This window comes from Thamnophis elegans, chromosome 13, assembly GCF_009769535.1.
Source record: "Thamnophis elegans isolate rThaEle1 chromosome 13, rThaEle1.pri, whole genome shotgun sequence".
Lineage (NCBI taxonomy): Eukaryota > Metazoa > Chordata > Lepidosauria > Squamata > Colubridae > Thamnophis > Thamnophis elegans.
Genome location: NC_045553.1, coordinates 22,248,151 through 22,265,672, shown reverse-complemented (window position 1 = coordinate 22,265,672; position 17,522 = coordinate 22,248,151). Strand labels below are relative to the sequence as shown.

Genomic DNA, 17,522 nt, shown 5'->3' with positions numbered 1-17,522 from the left:
CTGAGCCAGCTGTTTTGCCAACTCTTTCTCTTGGTGGCTACTTAGCCTCAACATCTGCTTCCTGCTGGGGCCCTAAGGTGCCCAGGCAGGCAGTCGAGGAGTGGCTGGGAGGGTAGAGACAAGTAGAGGCTGGTGAGGTGCCCCTCAATGTGAGTGACATGGAGTTGGCCACACCCACCCAGTCACATGGCCATGTAACTATGCCCACCCAGCCAGTCATTAGACAGAATATTAGTGGTCCATGGGATTTAACATTATGAATTTAGTGGTCCCTGAGGTCCGAAAGGTTGGGGACCCCTGATCTGGAGAACGCTGGTTATGCCTTCTCTTACCAAGGAGCCTTCCAAGTAGAAAATGGGTGCCACAAGGCTGGGTGCCACCGGAGTGAGCTTCCTGCGCCAACAGCGTCGCCGGAAAACATCTTCTGGTTGTCTCTGGAGGTGGAACCTCCAGCCGTAGAGAGGAGCATATTCCCAGACCTCCACTTTTGGTTTAACCTCCGAGTGCTGCATGAACCACAGGGAGAAATTTACCAATTATGAAGTCTAATTTTAGTCAGAATTTAGCCTTTCTCAAGCTGGTAACCCCAGAGTGGTTATGACAATAGAGAGACAAAGGATCAGAGTTATAATTTATTTATTTATGGGCACCCTACTTTTATCTTCATTTATTTTAGAAAGAAGATGGGGAACATATGTCGTGCTCTTTCCTCCTCCTCTTTTCCCCACAACAACAATCCTGTGAGGTGGGTTGAGTTGAGAGAGAGGAACTGGGCCAAACTCATCCGGCAGGTTGTTAGGTCTAAAGTGGAATTAGAGCTCACCATCTTCTGCTTTCTAAGCCAGCACCTTCACCACTATACCAGACTGTGTCCCAGAATCATAAAAAATCAAGCAGATACTTTGGTCTAGTGGTTTATGGCACCAGGATAGATAGCGGAAGACCATCAGTTCAAGTTATGAAAGCCAGCTGGGTGACTTTGGTCCAATCACCAGGAAACTCTGCATTCTAGTCCTGCCTTAGTCTTGAAAGCCTGCTGGGCTAGTCCCTCCCTCTTAGTCCAACCTACCACCTGGGTTGTTGTGAGAAGGTTTTTTGGATATGTTCTCTGCCTTGAGTTATTTGTAAATATAATAAAGGCGGGATATCAATAAAATAAATAAGATTTAATAAATTATGACGGTGACGTAATGGAAGCATCTCCTTGATAGAATAACTTCATGCTAAGCTTAATTCAGTGTTTCCTGTGTAGTTTCCTTGGTTGCACCCGGGGCCAGCCTGCCCTCAGCACTAGCCATCTTCCACAGGCCTGGTAAAGTGTCTTCCCTTTCAAAGTTCCCCCTTCATTCATCGCTGATTTTCTTCTGGTGCCCACTCCCCGAGTAAGATTCAGTACCAGCTGGAGGAAAGCGGCCATCTGGTTTTGTTGAGTCTCCCTGCCAAGGTTCCGGAAACGCTTCCTGAGCCAACGTCGCCGCCGGTGCGTGTGGTAGGTCTTCTCAGCAGCGTTCCAGAAGTGCGGAAACTCAGCAGGAGGGATGACAATACCATACTCCCACCCTGAGGAGGAAAGAGGTGCCATGAGGCCCATGGACAGATGAGGAAAGCACAGTGCAGCAATGCTTCCCTTCAAATTCTGCCGTTTACAGACCACTTATGACTGTCAATTACCCTAACCACAACTCCCAACCCCAACCCCAACCCCACCCCACCCAACCCCAACATTAACCCTAACCCCAACCCCAACCTTAAGTAGGTGTCTACCTACTGCGCATGTCCAAGTTGGTGTCCTGTCGCATTTGAGGAGAACTTTGGGGAGATGATTTTCCTTCTTGGGGTATGCAGGGGGTACCCTATCCCAACGTTGGTTCCAGGTCCAGCTATGGGAACTTCCTGGGACCTCGGGGGATACCCTTGAGCTGCAATTTCCTGCCTTGTAGCCGGAATGTTGAGTGAAACGGGGCGGTTGGCGGTGAATGGAGAGTGTTTTTCTGCTGCCGGCGTGGGTGTGGTGGTTGTCATCGTCGGGGCTCCCTATCTGGGGTTTCTGCCACCGTCGCTGCCACTGCCCACACCATGGTATTATCCCGGTTGCTCCCCCCTGCTTATGGACGTGATAGACTAGATTAGCGGGGGAGTGGCTTGAGGCGGCTGGCATAGGCATTGATGCCAGTGAAAGGTGGCTTTGGTAGTTGGCGTGGGTGGGGTTGGAGTGGAGGGGCTCCTGTGTTGTGCCCCCCCGCTATCACCGCCGTTGCCTGGGCCACCGTACTGTGCCATTTGGCCCCTCTCCTTGTGACACTATGGACTGGGTTAATGGAGCGCGGCCCCGGCGACAGTTATGAGTGTGGCTGACATGGATGGAGCTCAGTTGTTGGAGCAGCCACTGCTGCCTCTGCTGTCCTCACCCCGCCATTATTGGCCATTTCACCAACCCGCAATTTATCACCTGCTGCAATTTTGATATCTGACCGTTACCCTTACATATTGTCTTCAACATTGACTATGACTATGATGGACATAAGCCTCCCGCTACCCCCTTGAACACTGTCGGCTGCCTCCCCATGGATATGTCATCTCCCCATTCCTTCTCCCTGTGATGTCACTCCATTTTGGTTGATGCCACACTCTCCTCTATATTATACTGCGACAGAACTTTACTCCCTTTGGGAACTCCTCCTTTCCCAGGGATGGCCTTCTTGCTTATCAAGACGCCTCCTTAATGACGGATCTTGGGATCCTGAGAGGTGGCAGGCGAAGAAGAGGCTTCTTAGGGGTTTTTTACAGGGTTTTTAAAATAAAATTTTAAGGGGTGGGTGGTTTTTTTTTATTCGGATGGCTCAGACAGACTTGGGGGGGGGGGATTGTGCCAGGACACAGGCCACAGCTAACTAATGGGTATGGGACAGGAGTTCTGGAAAGGGTTGGGATTCCGGGGGAGACATTAAAACCATTCCATTGGGTGGGGGTTGCCATCTCTACTGTATGTGGGAGGGACAGATACGGTGGGGGCCTAGGACCAAATTATGTCTGGGGGATGAGGGTTTGCTGTTTAAGAGTGATTGCGTGCTCTGACCCTCATTGCCCCTCTCGCACTCCTGGGTGCTCAGGATTACAGGTTCCGGGTCTTCGGCTGGTATTGCTTAATGCCAGGTCCATGGTACATAAGGCTCCCCCCATTTACAATCTCATACAAGAAGGGAGAGTGGACTTGGCATGCATTATGGAGACCTGGTTGGGCCATGAGGGGGGTGTTCCCCTCATTGAATTATGCCCACCAAGCTTCTGGCCGTTTCACCAGCTGAGAGCCCAGAGCAGGGGCGGGGGTGGTGGGGGTTATTAGGGAAAGTCTTGAACCTCAGGAGGTCACTATGCCTCAGATAGGCAGGTGTGAGTCCCCTTTGGTGAAGTGGGGCCTTGATGTCCAGGTGGGCCTCTTTGTTACATACCTGTCTCCCTGTTACATTTCATCAGCCCTGACGGAGCTGCTGGATTGGCGGTTGATTTCCCCAGGCTTATGGTCCTGGGGGATTTCAATCTGTCTTCCATTGGTGACACATCCGAGTCAACTCGGACGTTCATGGCTTCCATGATGGCAGTTAATTCGAGACCCCACTCATAATGGGGGACACATGCTCAACCTGATTTTCATCTCTGGACAGTGGATGAGTGATCTAGATTTAGGGGATATTTCTATCCAACCCTTGTCATGGTCGGATCATTTCCTCCTTAGTCTTGACTTCCATACTGCCACCCCTCACCGCAGGGAGGCGGAACTGACTAGATGGTTCCGCCCCAGGCACCTGATGGATCCTGAAAGGTTTCTGATGGAGCTTGGGACTTTTCCTGAATCCCTTGCTCACAGTTCGACTGAAGCCCTAGCGGAAGAATTCTGAATCCGACCGAACACTAGTAAGAATTTATATTAAATCCTACTTAGTGGCGATAAAAGCAGGCAAAACGGCAACATTTTTCTGTTCTTATCGCGTCCGCAGATACCTGCCCAGCCGCCCTGTTTAGGGTGACCCACTTCTTACTTAATCAAGGAACCGGGGAACACCCCTTGCAGGGTAGGGCTGAGGAATTTGTTCAGTATCTGCAGGATAAAATCACTCAGATTTGGACAGGCTTGGACTCTGACTGGGTAGATTTGGGCGAGTTGATGGGGATGAATCTTGTGGAAACTATCTGGGATGAGTTTGACCCTGTGACTCCCAAGGGCATGGACAGATTTATGGGTAGACTCAGTGCTGCCACTTGTGTGCTGGACCCGTGTCCTTCTTGGTTAGTTTAGGCTGGCCTGGGAGGTGACACGAGGCTGGCTCCCGGCGATTACCAACGCTTCATTGAGAGAGGGGTTCTTTCCCACCACCTTGAAGGAGGCGGTGGTGAGGCACCTTCTTAAGAAGCCTTGCCTGGACCCAGCCTCTTTAGCCAACTATCATCCCCTTCACTTTGTAGTGAAGGTTGTTGAGAGCATGGCAGCACGTCAGCTTCCCCAGTACCTGGACGAAGTTGCCTATCTGGATCCATTTCAGTCGGGTTTCAGGCATGGATACAGCACAGAGACGGCATTGGTCGCATTGGTTGATGATCTCTGGTGGGCCTGGGACAGGGGTTGTTCCTCTGTCCTGGTCCTATTAGACCTCTCGGCGGCTTTCAATACCATTGACCATGGTATCCTACTGCGACGACTCAGGGGGTTGGGAGTGGGGGGCACCATTTTGTGGTGGTTCTCCTCCTACCTGTTGGATCGATCACAGTTTGTGTTGACTGGAGGGCAGAGATCGACCCCAAGGTCGATTGTGGGGTGCCCCAGGGGTCAGTTCTCTCACCCCTCCTGTTCAACATATACATGAAACTGCTGGGCGAGATCATCCGTGGTTTTGGGGTACAGTATCATCAATACGCTGATGATACCCAACTTTTCATCTTTACCCCAAACCACCCAAGCGATGCCTTCGACGTGATGTTCTGATGCCTAGAGGTTGTACGGATCTGGATGGGGATGAACAGGATCAAGCTCGATCCCTCCAAGACTGAGTGGCTGTGGTTCCTGTCATCCCGATTTGGGCATCTTGTACCATTCTTGATGATAGGGGGAGAAATTTTAGCCCCCTCAATGAGGGCCCACAATCTGGGAGTCCTCCTGGATATGTGGCTTAGTTTAGAAGAACACCTGACGGCTGTGACCAGGGGGGCCTTTTACCAGGTCTGCCTGGTATGACAGTTGCGCCCCTTCCTGGATCAGGATGCCCTGTGCAGAGTCACTCACGACTTTGTCCTTTCTCGCCTGGACTACTGTAATGCTCTCTACAGGGGTTGCCCTTGAAGAGCTGGTCCAGAATGCGGTCGTGCGGGTTGTCATGGGGGTACCTAGGTGCTCCCATGTTACACCCCTTTTAGGCGGCCTGCACTGGTTGCTGGTTGTTTTGCAGGTGCGATTCAAGGTGTTAATTATGATCTTTAAAGAGCTCCATGCTTAGGCCAGGGTACTTGCGAGACTGCCTACTGCCACTGGTAGCCTCCCACCGTCTAGTACAAATCCACAGAGTTGGCCTCCTCAGGGTGCCGTCGGCCAGGCAGTGTCGGCTGGCGACCCCCAGGGGGAGAGCCTTCTCTGTGGGCGCGCCTTCCCTCTGGAATGAGCTGCCCCCGGAGCTTCGCATAATTCCCGACCTCAGGTCCTTCTGGTGTGCCCTAAAAAGTTGGCTTTTCCAGCAAGCCGGCCTGGCATGAATAAAATAAATTATTAATTTTAATTGTTAATTTTAATTTAATTTCTAAATTCATTGTAAATGTCTATTTTTTTTTTTTTTGGATATTCTATTTAATCTTTCTTTTAACTTTTGTAATATGTGTTTTTATGTTGTACGCAACCCTGAGTCCTTTGGGAGAAGGGTGGCATATGTCCAATAAACCTAAACCCCACCCCCACCCCCACCTCACCCCCACCCCACCCCCAACCTTAACCCTAACCCTAATCCCAACCGCAACCTTAATCCCAACCCCAACCCAACCCCAACCGCAACTCAACCCAACCCCAACCCAACCCAACCCTAATCCTAACCCCAACCCAACCCCAACCTTAACCCCAACTCCAACCCCAACCCCAAACTTAACCCTATCTTCCTGCCCAGAGGAAACTATAAGAAACTATTTCATACATTGAGTATAAATCTGTATATTACTAGATTAAAAAAAAAAACTGCTAATTCTCCATCCAGAGCTTCGATGGATGATTCCCAGTCATTTATCTACCTAATGTTTGCCCTTCCCCTTTCAGCTTAAAATTGCTTCAGTTAAATATCTGTGCTGCCTTTTCCAAATAAATGTCTGTCTATATACGAATACAGATATGACCTCATGGATGACCCTCAGGCTGTCAAAGACCTAGGAGTACTAATCTCAAATGATCTAAGCCCCAGAGCTCACTGTAACAGCATTGCCAAAAAGGCATTAAAAGTTGTTAACCTAATTTTGCAAAGCTGCTTCTCTGGCAACAGTTTATTGCTAACTAGGGCATACAAAACCTTTGCCAGACCAATTCTTGAATACAGCTCGTCTGCCTGGAATCCCCACTGTATATTGGACATTAATACAATCAAGAGGATCCAGAGGTATTTCACAAGAAGAGTCCTCTGCTCATAATAGAATCCCTTATGCCACCAGGCTAATTTTGGACCTGGACAACCTAGAACTACACCAACTATGGTCTGACCTAAATGCACAAAATTATCTGCTACAATGTCCTACCTGTCAATGACCACTTCAGCTTCAACTGCAATAATACACGGGCAGACAATAGATACAAACTCAAGGTAAACTACTCCAAACTCGATTGCAGAAAGTACAACTTCAGCAACAGAGTAGTCAACGCCTGGAATGCTCTACCTGACTCTGTTGTTACATCCTCAATCCCCCCACAGCTTCAACCTTAAACTCTCTACCATGGACCTCACCCCCATTCCTAAGGGGTCTGTAAAGGGGGCATGCATGTGCATCAGCGTGCCTACTGTCCCTGTCCTACTGTCCCCATTTATTTGTATACATTTCATGTGCTCATGTCCTTGTTTATACTTATACTTATTATCTAGTACATGTTTGACAAACTAACTAACTAACTAACTAACTAACTAACTAACTAACTAACTAACTAACTAACTAAAATAAAATAAAATAAAATAAAATAAAATAAAATAAAATAAAATAAAATAGATGCAGCCAAATACTTGCCAGCATCGTCCACGGCCCGGTTCAACTCCACTTTCCATTCTTCTACAAAGATCCATCCAGGAGGACACAAGATGTCTTCTTTCCGGGGAGTAGGATCACCACTCTAAGAATGGCAAGGGACAACAGGGAGTAGGAAATGGGAGGAAGGAAGATCTAAACATGTATTTGAAATCCAACCTCACGGAAGTTTATAAACCAGGCCAAGGTATGCAAGCTGGCCACTAGTATTTGGGGAAACTTCTAAGGAAGCTAGAAGCTACAATTCTCTATTGGTCAAGTGTGATTGGACACACAAGGAATTTGTCTTTAGTTCAGAAGCTCTCAGTGTACATAAAAAGACAAGATACATTCTATAAGAATAGAATTGAATTGAATAGAAAGAATAAAATACAATAGAAAAATAGAATAGAATAGAAGAACAAAGCAGAAGAAAGAATAGAATAGAAAAACAGAAAAAATATAGAATAAAATAGAAGAAAAATAGAATAGAATAGAATAGAATGGAATAGAATAGAAAAAATAGAATAGAATATAGAATAGAAAAGAAAAAGAATAGACTATAGAATTGAATAGAAGAAAATTAGAATAGAAAAATAGAATAGAATAGAAGAAAATCAGAATAGAATAGAAAAAGAATAGACTATAGAATTGAATTGAACAGAAGAAGAGAAAAGAAGAGAAGAGAAGAGAAGAGAACAGAGCTGGAAGGGACCTTGGAAGTCTTCTAGTCCAACCCCTTGGTCAAGCAGGAGAACCTATACTATTTTAGACAAGTGACTGTCCAATCTCTTCTTTAAAACCTCCAATAATAGAGCACCCACGATTTCTGGTGGCAAGCTTTTCCACTGGTTAAATATCCTCACTACTAGGAAGTTTCTCCTTAATTCCAGGTTGCTTCTCTCTTTGGTTAGTTTCCAACTGTTGGAGAAAATCTCCACCATATTGCTGCTAAGAAATATGCCTGAGTCCTTGAAGCCATAGGGACTACTTTTTAAGACTCTACAAGCCTTTTGCTTTAAAGACTTTCTAGTTAAGTTCACCTTGAAAAAAAGGACACCCTTGAAACAAATGTTGGGAGGTTTTGTATCTCCATTTTGGGTGTTCCAGTCCCCACCCCCCAATGGAAAATCACTTTCAGCCATCAAAGAGATGTCCCTGCCAGCAAATCCTGTTTTATCTCTTCTTCATTTCTCTTTTATAAGTCCCAACCTGTTGTGACCCAGGCTTCACCAAATCCCGAAACAGATTCCTTGTTCCAACAAAACCCCTTTTTATTAAGCTAATGAGAATTCCTCTCATTCACATTTAGCAAAGTCTCGGCAAACAGTCTTTCAGGGGTGAATTTACAACCACAGACTTCATCAGTGTTGGAGAGTTGCCAGGCCGATATCTTCCAAACACAATGCTCTACAAGAAAATATTTGGCAAAGAGTCGCTGAGAGTCACGAACAAATCTTCACCCTAATTAAGCGAACAAATTGTCTCCTGCAAACTCCACTCCCCTTTTGCTCCTCTTTATTCCCCATGGGAGGGGCCATTCACCATCCACCTGTGGCTTTACTCCCAAGTCGGCCCTTGTTCCTTAACTGTTCCCTTCTCCTGGCAGCTCTGACAAGCACACATTGGGAACAGGCTCCAGCTGCTCTTCTGCCCCACTGATCTCCGACACCAAAGGCAGCTGATAACTGTCAGGTGGCCTTGGCCCCATCTCTGTCTCTGACACAGAGCCCTCATCAGAGCCTTCCCCAGCCTCCAGGACTGGCCCATGTTCCTCCCCAACCTCCTCACTGTCTGAGTCTGCCACCAGCTCTGCTGGCCGCTGGCAGGCCACAACACAACCTGAGCCACTCACCGCATTGCTGTAAGGGATCTTGGCTGGTTTCCACTGACGGCTAGGCTGTCGATTCTGGTTCTCATAAACTTCCTGAATCACTTCGGAATGGTTAGTCTCTTTGTCCAGCAAGAGCCTAGTGAGAAGAACAGTGGAAAAGGAAGATTGGGCTGCTATCAGTGGAAGAGCTTTTCTCCTAGAATTGTGGGTGCTCCATCAATGAAGGTCTTCAAGAAAAGACTGGAGAGCCATTTGTCTGGGATGGAATAAGGTCTCTGTGCTGCCCCACTCTCTGTCTGTCTGTCTTTCTGTCTGTCTGTCTGTCTGTCTGTCTGTCTCTCTCTCACACACACACAGACACACGTGTGCTTTAAGGTAAAGGTTCCCCTTACATATATGTGCTAGTTGTTCCCGATATTAGGGGGCGGTGCTCATCTCTGTTTCAAAGCTGAACAGCCAGCGCTGTCCAAAGACATCTCCGTGGTCATGTGGCTGGCATGACTCAAAGCTGAAGGTGCACGGAACGCTGTTACTTTCCCAGCAAAGGTGGTTCCTATTTTCCTACTTGCATTTTTTACCTGCTTTCGAACCGCTAGGTTGGCAGAAACTCGAACAAATAACAGGTGCAAGGCTAGGGATTAAAACTGTCGAACTGCCACCCTTTCTGATTGACAAGCACAGCGTCTTAACCACTGAGCCACCACGCCCCTTTTTGTGTGTGCTTTAGAGAGTTTATTAATGTACCCCAGCAATTCCCTTCACCCAGCTTCAGAACTGCCCTGAATAAATCCAGCCACAAGCAGGCCAAGATTAGTCCACAAGGCAATAGCCAATGGTCCATCAAACGACAGAAAGTTGCTCCAACAAATAAGTCCACCAAACAAACTTCAACTCCACCAGGCCAAACTGAAATACACGCACAAGAACTCACAAGAAGAGAAGTTCAGAGTCATCGAGACACAAAGTCAAGCAGGAAGCAGGAAGCACGAGGAAGAAACACACACAGCCAGAAACCCAACACTGAATGAAATATTGAATGAAATGGAATGCCTGGCAAGAGATCTCTGTGAGGCACGGACTCAAAAAAAGCAAATCTTCACAATAATAAGCAAACTAATTGTCTCCTGCAATCAACACTCCCCCTTTGCTCCTAATTATTCCCCATGGGAGGGGCCATTCAGTGTCCACTTGTGCCTTTACTTCTGAGTCAACCCCTGTTCCTTAACTGTTGCATTCTCCTGACAGCTCTGTGCATATATGCATCTGGAACAGGCTCCAGCTGTTCTTCTGCCCTCCCCTTTATCTCCAACTCTAAAGGCAGCTGATAACTGTCAGATGGCCCTGGCCCCCTCTCTGCCTCTGACACAGAGCCCTCGTCAGAGCTTTCCCCAGACTCCAGGACTGGCCCAGGTTCCTCCCCAACCTCCTCACTGTCTGAGTATGTCACTAACTCTGCTGGCAGCTGGGGGGCCACAACAGGGTTTTTTTTTTAATGGAAAGCACATGTCCTGAAGGACAGACCTTTGTTCCCTGGTTGCTAACAAAAGTGCATATAGTCAGGGCTATGGTTTTCCCAGCTGCAGTGGATGGCTGTGAAAGTTGGACCCTAAAGAGGGCTGAGTGCCAAAGAATGGACTCTGGTGCTGGAGAAGACTCCTGTGGATCCCTTGGACTGCAAGGCCATCCAACTGGTCAGTCCTAGAGGAGATAAACCCTGACTGCTCTTTAGAAGGCCATCCTCTAGAGTCCATTTAAGCTCATGCCGACTGCTTCAATGACTCCATCCAGCAACCTCCTTCTCTGTCATCCCCTTCTTCTTTTGCCCTCCATCTTTCCTAGCATTGGTCTCTTCTCCAGGGAGTCCTTCTTCCTTCTCGTTAGGTGGCCAAAGGATTTGAGCTTTCTCTCAGGATCTGTCCTTCTAAAGAGCAGTCAAGGGACTCACAGGAGTCTTCTCCAGTACCAGAGTTCAAAGGCCTCCATTCTTTGGTGCTCAATCTTCCTTATGGTCCAACTTTCACATCATCCATTGCAATTGGGAAAACCATAGCCTTGACTATATGCACTTTTGTTGACACAGTGATTCTCTGCTTTCACGTATGCTGCCTAGATTTGCCATAGCAAGAAAGGGAGACAGAGAAAAGACAGAGAAAGGGAGACAGGCAGATAGACAAGAGATACACAAACACACAGACACAGACACAGACACACACACACAGGGAGAGAGAGAGAGGGAGAGGGAGAGAGAAAGAGACAGAGAAAGAGACAGAGATAGAGAAAGGGAGACATAGAGAGAGACAGGGAGAGACAGACAGACAGAGAAAGAGAGAGAGAAAGAAAGAAAGAAAGAAAGAAAGAAAGAAAGAGAGAGAGAGAGAAAAAGACAGAGACACACACACAGAGAGAAAGGGAGACAGAGAAAGGTAGAGACAGATACTCAGAGAGACAGAGAGAGAGAGAGAGAGGAAAAGGGAGACAGACACAGAGAGAGAGAGAGAGAGAGAGAGAGAGAGAAAGGGAGAGAGGGGAAGAGAGAGACAGAGAAAGGGAGAGAGAGAGGGAGAGAGAGAGGGAGAGAGAGGGAGAAAAAAGAGAAAGGTAGAGAAATGGAGAGAGGGATAGATAGATAGATAGAGAGAGAGAGAGAAAGGGAGACACACACACACACACACACACAGAGAGACAGAGACAGAGAGACAGAGAAAGGGAGACAGACAATGAAAGAGAGAGAGAGAGAGAGACAGAGAGAGAATGTCAAAGAAAAATGATTAAATCCATCAGCTCACCTCCTTTGGGGTTCTACAGCCCATTCGCCATCCCATTGCCAACCAGTGGGTAGCTGGAACTTGTCTCTGGGGAGGCTGACCTGTCCAGTCACATCTGAAAAGTTGGGGTGTGGCATAAGATCCATGACTCCCCAAATTCCGTGGGTCTTCTTTTGGTTTTCATACTGAAAACACCAGAACACAAACCCTCATCCAGGGGCTAACATTGGGATCCTTTCTAGCTTATTCTTTCCCACCTTTGGGTCCCTCCTGTTCAATGTTGCTTTCCCCATGACTGCCCTGTCGTTTTGGAACAGCCCCCCCACCCCCAAGGTCTGGAGGGCCCTCATCCTCCTACCTAGGATGAAAATGAGCCCAACAATTATAAAGTTGGTGAGATATTGTGGGGTCTGTGAGGTCTCATTTGGGGTTTTCCCATAAAAAATGTTTTTATTTTTCAATTACAAAAATAAACATTCCATCTTTCCTTATGCAGTCTGTTATCTGGGTGCAAACATCTCTGTGCCACATCGTTCCTCATTTGCCACATCTTTCCCATTCATATTGAAGGAGTAATATCAATATGAATCTATATTGGCTTCTGCTGCTATTATTGTAGACTGTCAGAAATTAGTTGTTTTCTAGCCTAGCAAATGGGAACCTTAATACTGGACTGCAAATGTTATCTCACTGTTGCGTCTTGCTTCTATTCTTGGCTTCAAAGCTAGGGACATTCTTGAAAGCTAGTAGAAGAAATTGTTACCCGGGAATATCAGGCCCCATAAATAAAGGAACCAAACTAGGGAGTTTTCCTGGCTCATAAATCCTTAAAGCATTCTGACGAAAAAAACAACTTGGCAAAGGGGGGGGGGGCTGGCACCCCTTACACAAGACTATATGAATTCTCCACAGATAAGATAGACAGAGATAGGAGCTTGAACAAAATAACGCTTTAAAGATCATGTTGGTAACGAATCTTTGTTTCTGATTGGATAAATTTTGTTTCTATCTGCCTAAAATGTATATAATATTCTGAGCCACTCTTGCAGGGTATGGCTATTCCTTACATGCATTGGTTTGTATGTTTTGGATATAGTTTTGCCACCCAGCTTTTGCTATGGTCGTAAATAAAAGCTGATATGTTTTGCAAGCTGATATGTTTTTCTTACTTTTTTTGGCATTTCAATGGTTTGGGAAAACTGCTGGAACCTTACAATATTAACATTATTTCCCTGGACTCATATTATATATTAAACATTATAAAACTCTCCAGTTTTCTTCTTAATATTTTCTAGTGATAATACCATATTAACATTAAACATCATTATTCTCATCATAAACATACTAACAATTTTCATCTTATTTATATCTCTATTTTAATATATTTTCTACTTATTTTTTAGCCTTTTTCCTTTCCAAACCCCTTTTTTATTCTCCAGCCATTGGTAAAATATTTCCCAAATCATATAATATTCAGTTTGCTCTTTCTCTTTCTTTGCTAATGTTAATCTGTTCATTTCTGCACATTCTAATATTTTCCTTATCATCTTCTCATCAATAGGGATCTCTACACTTTTCCAATGTTGTGCAAATACAATTCTATTCGCGGTTAATATACGAAGGATTAAATATACATTCAATATACAGGAACGTTTGTCATGGTGATGCTAAGAGTCACCTGGATTCCATACACACACCTCCCCCAGAACTGTCCTGGCTCATCTCACCGTTTCTGCAAAGACCGCAATCCTCCCTTCGCAACATCTCATGAAGTGTGCGCAGTCGGCCATCCTCCCCATCCACATTCGAACCCGGAGCATGGCGGGGATGGGGTTGTAATTCATTTTGCTTTGCATATCCTAGGAGGTGGGTGGATGAGAATGGAAGTGTCAGGCCCTTCAACCTTCCTTTCGTTAATTATTAGGATTGCAAATAGCAGTGGGCCTTAGACTTCTATACCGCTTCCCAATGCTTCCCAGCTCTCTCTAACCAGTTTACAGAGCCAGCATGTTGCCCCTCAACAATCTGGGTCCTCATTTTATCCAGATTGGAAGGATGGAAGGCTGAGTCAACCTTGAGCCGGTCAGGGTCGAACTCCTAGCAGTCGGCAGTGTTAGCTTGCATTCTAACCACTGAGAGGTAGGTAGGTAGGTAGGTAGGAAAGGAAGGAAGGAATAGCAATAGCACTTATATACCGCTTCACAAGCTTTACAGCCCTCTAAGTGGTTTACAGAGTCAGCCTCTTGCCCCCAACAATCTGGGTCCTCATTTGACCCACCTCAGATGGAAAGATGGAAGGCTGAGTCAACCTGGAGCCTGGTGAGATTTGAACTCCTGGCAGTGAACATTAAGTTATCCTGCAATACTGCATTCAAACCACAGAGAGGGAGGGAAGGAAGAAAGGAAGGAAGGAAGAAAAATAGTACTAGCAAATGTTGCTTTTGTTACCTTTAGGAAGAGGGTGTGGGTTTTGCCACACAGCCTGCCTTTGGCATAGGGGCCATCTTTGGAGAACATGATGGACTGGGACTTCACCCTGGCATAGGCCACCCGTCGGTCCTCCCACAGCATCCAGATCACCACATCTGGGATACTGATTTGAGTCTAGAAAGAGCAGAAGGGAAGAGAATCAGCCATCACTTCCTGGTCTCGCTGATGTTTTTCTTGATAATCCTGCTGCTTTCTGGAGTGTTAAGAGGAATGATAGAATAACAGAGTTAGAAGTAACCTTGTAGCAGTGATGGGTTCTTCCCAGTTTGGACCGGTTCGGCCGAACTGGTAGTGGCTTGGTGGCCTGGGTCGCTGGAACCAGCAGGGACCCGGGCTTGCCATGCCCCTGAACTGGTTCTCCTATGGGGCATCTTCGTGGGGCAGAGCCCCACATCCTTGACAATCAGCCCCCGCCGTCTTCCACCTAGTAGAAGCTGTAACAAGGAGTACCTCAATTGCGATGGAAGCAATCCGATTCAGCCAACCCTCAACTTTTGGGATGAGTTTGTGCAAGGGGGTTTTCCAGCTGGTTTTCTCTGCAGCTTTGCTGATTTGATGAAGCACACGAACCCTTAGTTTCCACAGCTGTTTATCGAGGACAGTCACAGCTTTCTGGATGTCCGGGGATGGCAAAGGTTTCCTGAAGATGGAGCAAAGGGAAGAAGACTCAGGAAAGATGTGGCTCAGGGGATTGATGTCCTATGGATTCCAACCATAGAACTAGGTAGAAACAGAGAGAGAATGCTTTTCCAATTTTGAGACTGTTTAAGAAGATGGTAGCCTAGAGGTAGCGCTCTCACCTCACAATCAGGAGACTGTGGGTTTGATCCTAGGTAGAGGCAGATATTTCTCTCTCTGGGTACAATGAAAATATATATTTCTGCAACAACTCAGGAAGTTCAAACTGCCCAAAGAGCTGCTGATTCTATTCTACAGGGGAATTATTGAGTCTGTCATGTGCACCTCCATAATGGTCTGGTTAAAACTAAAAACTAGTTTATTGTGAAAATTAACTTGAAACCTTCACACTACCAAGAAGAAACGGATTCTGCAAAATGGATTAAGAGAGTTTCTCTTAATTTTGTCCCTCTAGTGCAAGGGTGTCAAACTCAAGGCCTGCAGGCTGGATCCGACTTGTGAGGTGCTTAGATCTGGCCGATGAGATCACCCTGGAAACAGCGAAGGACCGACTTGTGGAGCCTCTGCTAGCAAAAACTGAGCTTGGGGGTGGGGGGAAGCATAAGGTGACCAGACATCCCGATTTTGGTGGGACAGTCACGATTTTTAATAATTTGTCCCGTGTCCCACGGCGTGTTCAAAAAATCCCGGTTTTCCAAAAGAAAGAAAATCAATTTTAAAAAGGACGCCGTTAAAAAAAATGCTTTTATTTCTCTGAAGTGTTGTTCCCAATGTGGCCTGTAGAGGGCAGTGGTTTCCCTATCTCCCCTCCTGCGCGTGCATGCGCCGATGCGGGCCATTTTTCTGCAGGGAGAGCGACGGCTTTCTGCCGGCGGCAGCACAGCAAGCTGGCAGGTGGGGATCTGGTTGGGAGAGGCTGGCGATGGGGGTGGCTTTTGAAAGGGTTGGGGGGCATTGGGGGAAGGCAATCGGTGGAAGGCTGCTTTGCAACTGCCAGTGAAATCCCATCCCCCCCGCTCTTGCCTTTCCTTCTGCTTGCTCCATCCCAGCGGAGGCTGAGCCCACCTCTTATTTGGACCCCCTGCATCCCCCCACAAACAGAGCACCCCATTTCAAGCAATGAGGGGCACCAAACAGTGCAGGGTTGCAAACACCCCCCTCCCCCCAAGGTTGTAGGCGAAAGCTTCTCTCCAGCGTCCCTCCCTGCCCTGCCTCCCTGGAGCCATTTCTGTGGAGGTCCTTTTTGGCTTTAACACGAAGCCTTGAGGGGGGAACAGGGTGCGCCCAGGCACCTGTCTCGGACTCTGCCCCTGAATCAGGAACGCCGGAGAAGCGGGTGTGGATCGCTGGCTTTTTAAATCAACTTTTTGGAAGGAGGATGGGAGGACGGATGGGGAGAGTACTAAAGGCATCCCTCCTGAAATCACTTTTTAAAAAAGCCATTTTAAAAAAATCCCACTTTTAAGGTGGTGAGCAGATCTAATGCTCCTTCCGACTCCCCACAACAGAGAAAGGGAGGGGGGAAGAAAGTTAGGGAAGGAAGGAAAGAAGGAAGGAAAGGAAAGAAAGAGGGAAGGAAAGAAGGAAGGAAGGAAAAGAAGGAAGGAAAGGAGGAAGGAAGGAAGGAAGGAAGGAAGGAAGGAAAGAAGGGAAAAAAGAGTGACTAGCCTCATTTCATCCAAGCAGGTTTTCATGCCTAAAATGGGACTAGAAACTCCTGATTTCTTGTCTGGTGCCCGTACCACTACCAGGCAAACTGGCTCTCTTATCCATATTTGATCTACTGTGACCAAATATCTTCCAAATCGTGCCAGGAAAGCAGCTCAGCACAGCTGCATTGAGCAACAGGAATTATTTTTATGGCTGTGTAGTTTCTCCTTTTGCAAAATTAGCAGATTAAACAGCAAACTCGCCACAAGATTGCAAGTAACTTCTAAAACTTCTCCTCAAATAGCAGTTATCTGAAACTACCCAGTGAGCAGAATTGGGTGTTGATATTACTGTATCTCTGTATAAAGCCATGAATTTGTTATAGAAGGTCATAGACAAATAGCTGTCCTTTGGGGTCATTACAGGTGTCTGGAATAGAAGAACATGGGTGTTTTCTGATACGGAAGCATTTTGTATAAAATAGAGTGCAACATTGGCTAATAAACAATAGCTCCAAACTTAGTTTTAAATTCATACATTTAAATTAATTGCTATTTTCAGATACTATGTGAACGAGACAGTTTTTATATTCCAACACTTCAGGATACAGTGTTAAGCTTATTGCATTGGGAGATTTTGTACAACATTTGCTTAAAATATTTAAGAAAAAAATGATTGGATATTTTGTTGTTTAGAATGCAAGGCAAGCACACTTCAATTTTAAGGGACTGGGATTATTTCCATATACTATACAGCTAGACCTCAATTTACAACCACAATTGACCCTAAAATTTCCATTGCGAAGCAAGATGGTTCCTCATTTCATGACCTTTCTTTCCACAGTTGTTAAGTGAGTCACTGCAATTGTTAAGTGAACCATGCAGTCATTAAGCAAATTTGGCTTTTCCTGG

The 17,522-nt window shown here is 46.4% G+C and overlaps 1 protein-coding gene across 6 annotated transcripts in view; it reads right to left on the bottom strand.

The window, feature by feature from the left end:
- Positions 1-17,522, bottom strand: part of LOC116516948 (myoferlin-like) — an 82,293-nt gene that overhangs the window by 46,917 nt on the left and 17,854 nt on the right. For all 6 annotated transcript variants that reach the window (XR_004256406.1, XR_004256405.1, XM_032229638.1 and 3 more), the window contains exons 13-20: positions 14,773-14,962; positions 14,281-14,436; positions 13,560-13,691; positions 11,854-12,017; positions 9,089-9,203; positions 7,237-7,339; positions 1,397-1,560; positions 333-506 (exon numbers count right to left, since the gene is read on the bottom strand). Coding sequence is in view for 4 of the 6 variants with exons in the window: in XM_032229638.1 (XP_032085529.1) it covers positions 333-506; positions 1,397-1,560; positions 7,237-7,339; positions 9,089-9,203; positions 11,854-12,017; positions 13,560-13,691; positions 14,281-14,436; positions 14,773-14,962 (1,198 nt within the window). In the remaining 2 variants the exon portion in view is untranslated. The remainder of the gene's footprint in view (positions 1-332; positions 507-1,396; positions 1,561-7,236; positions 7,340-9,088; positions 9,204-11,853; positions 12,018-13,559; positions 13,692-14,280; positions 14,437-14,772; positions 14,963-17,522) is intronic.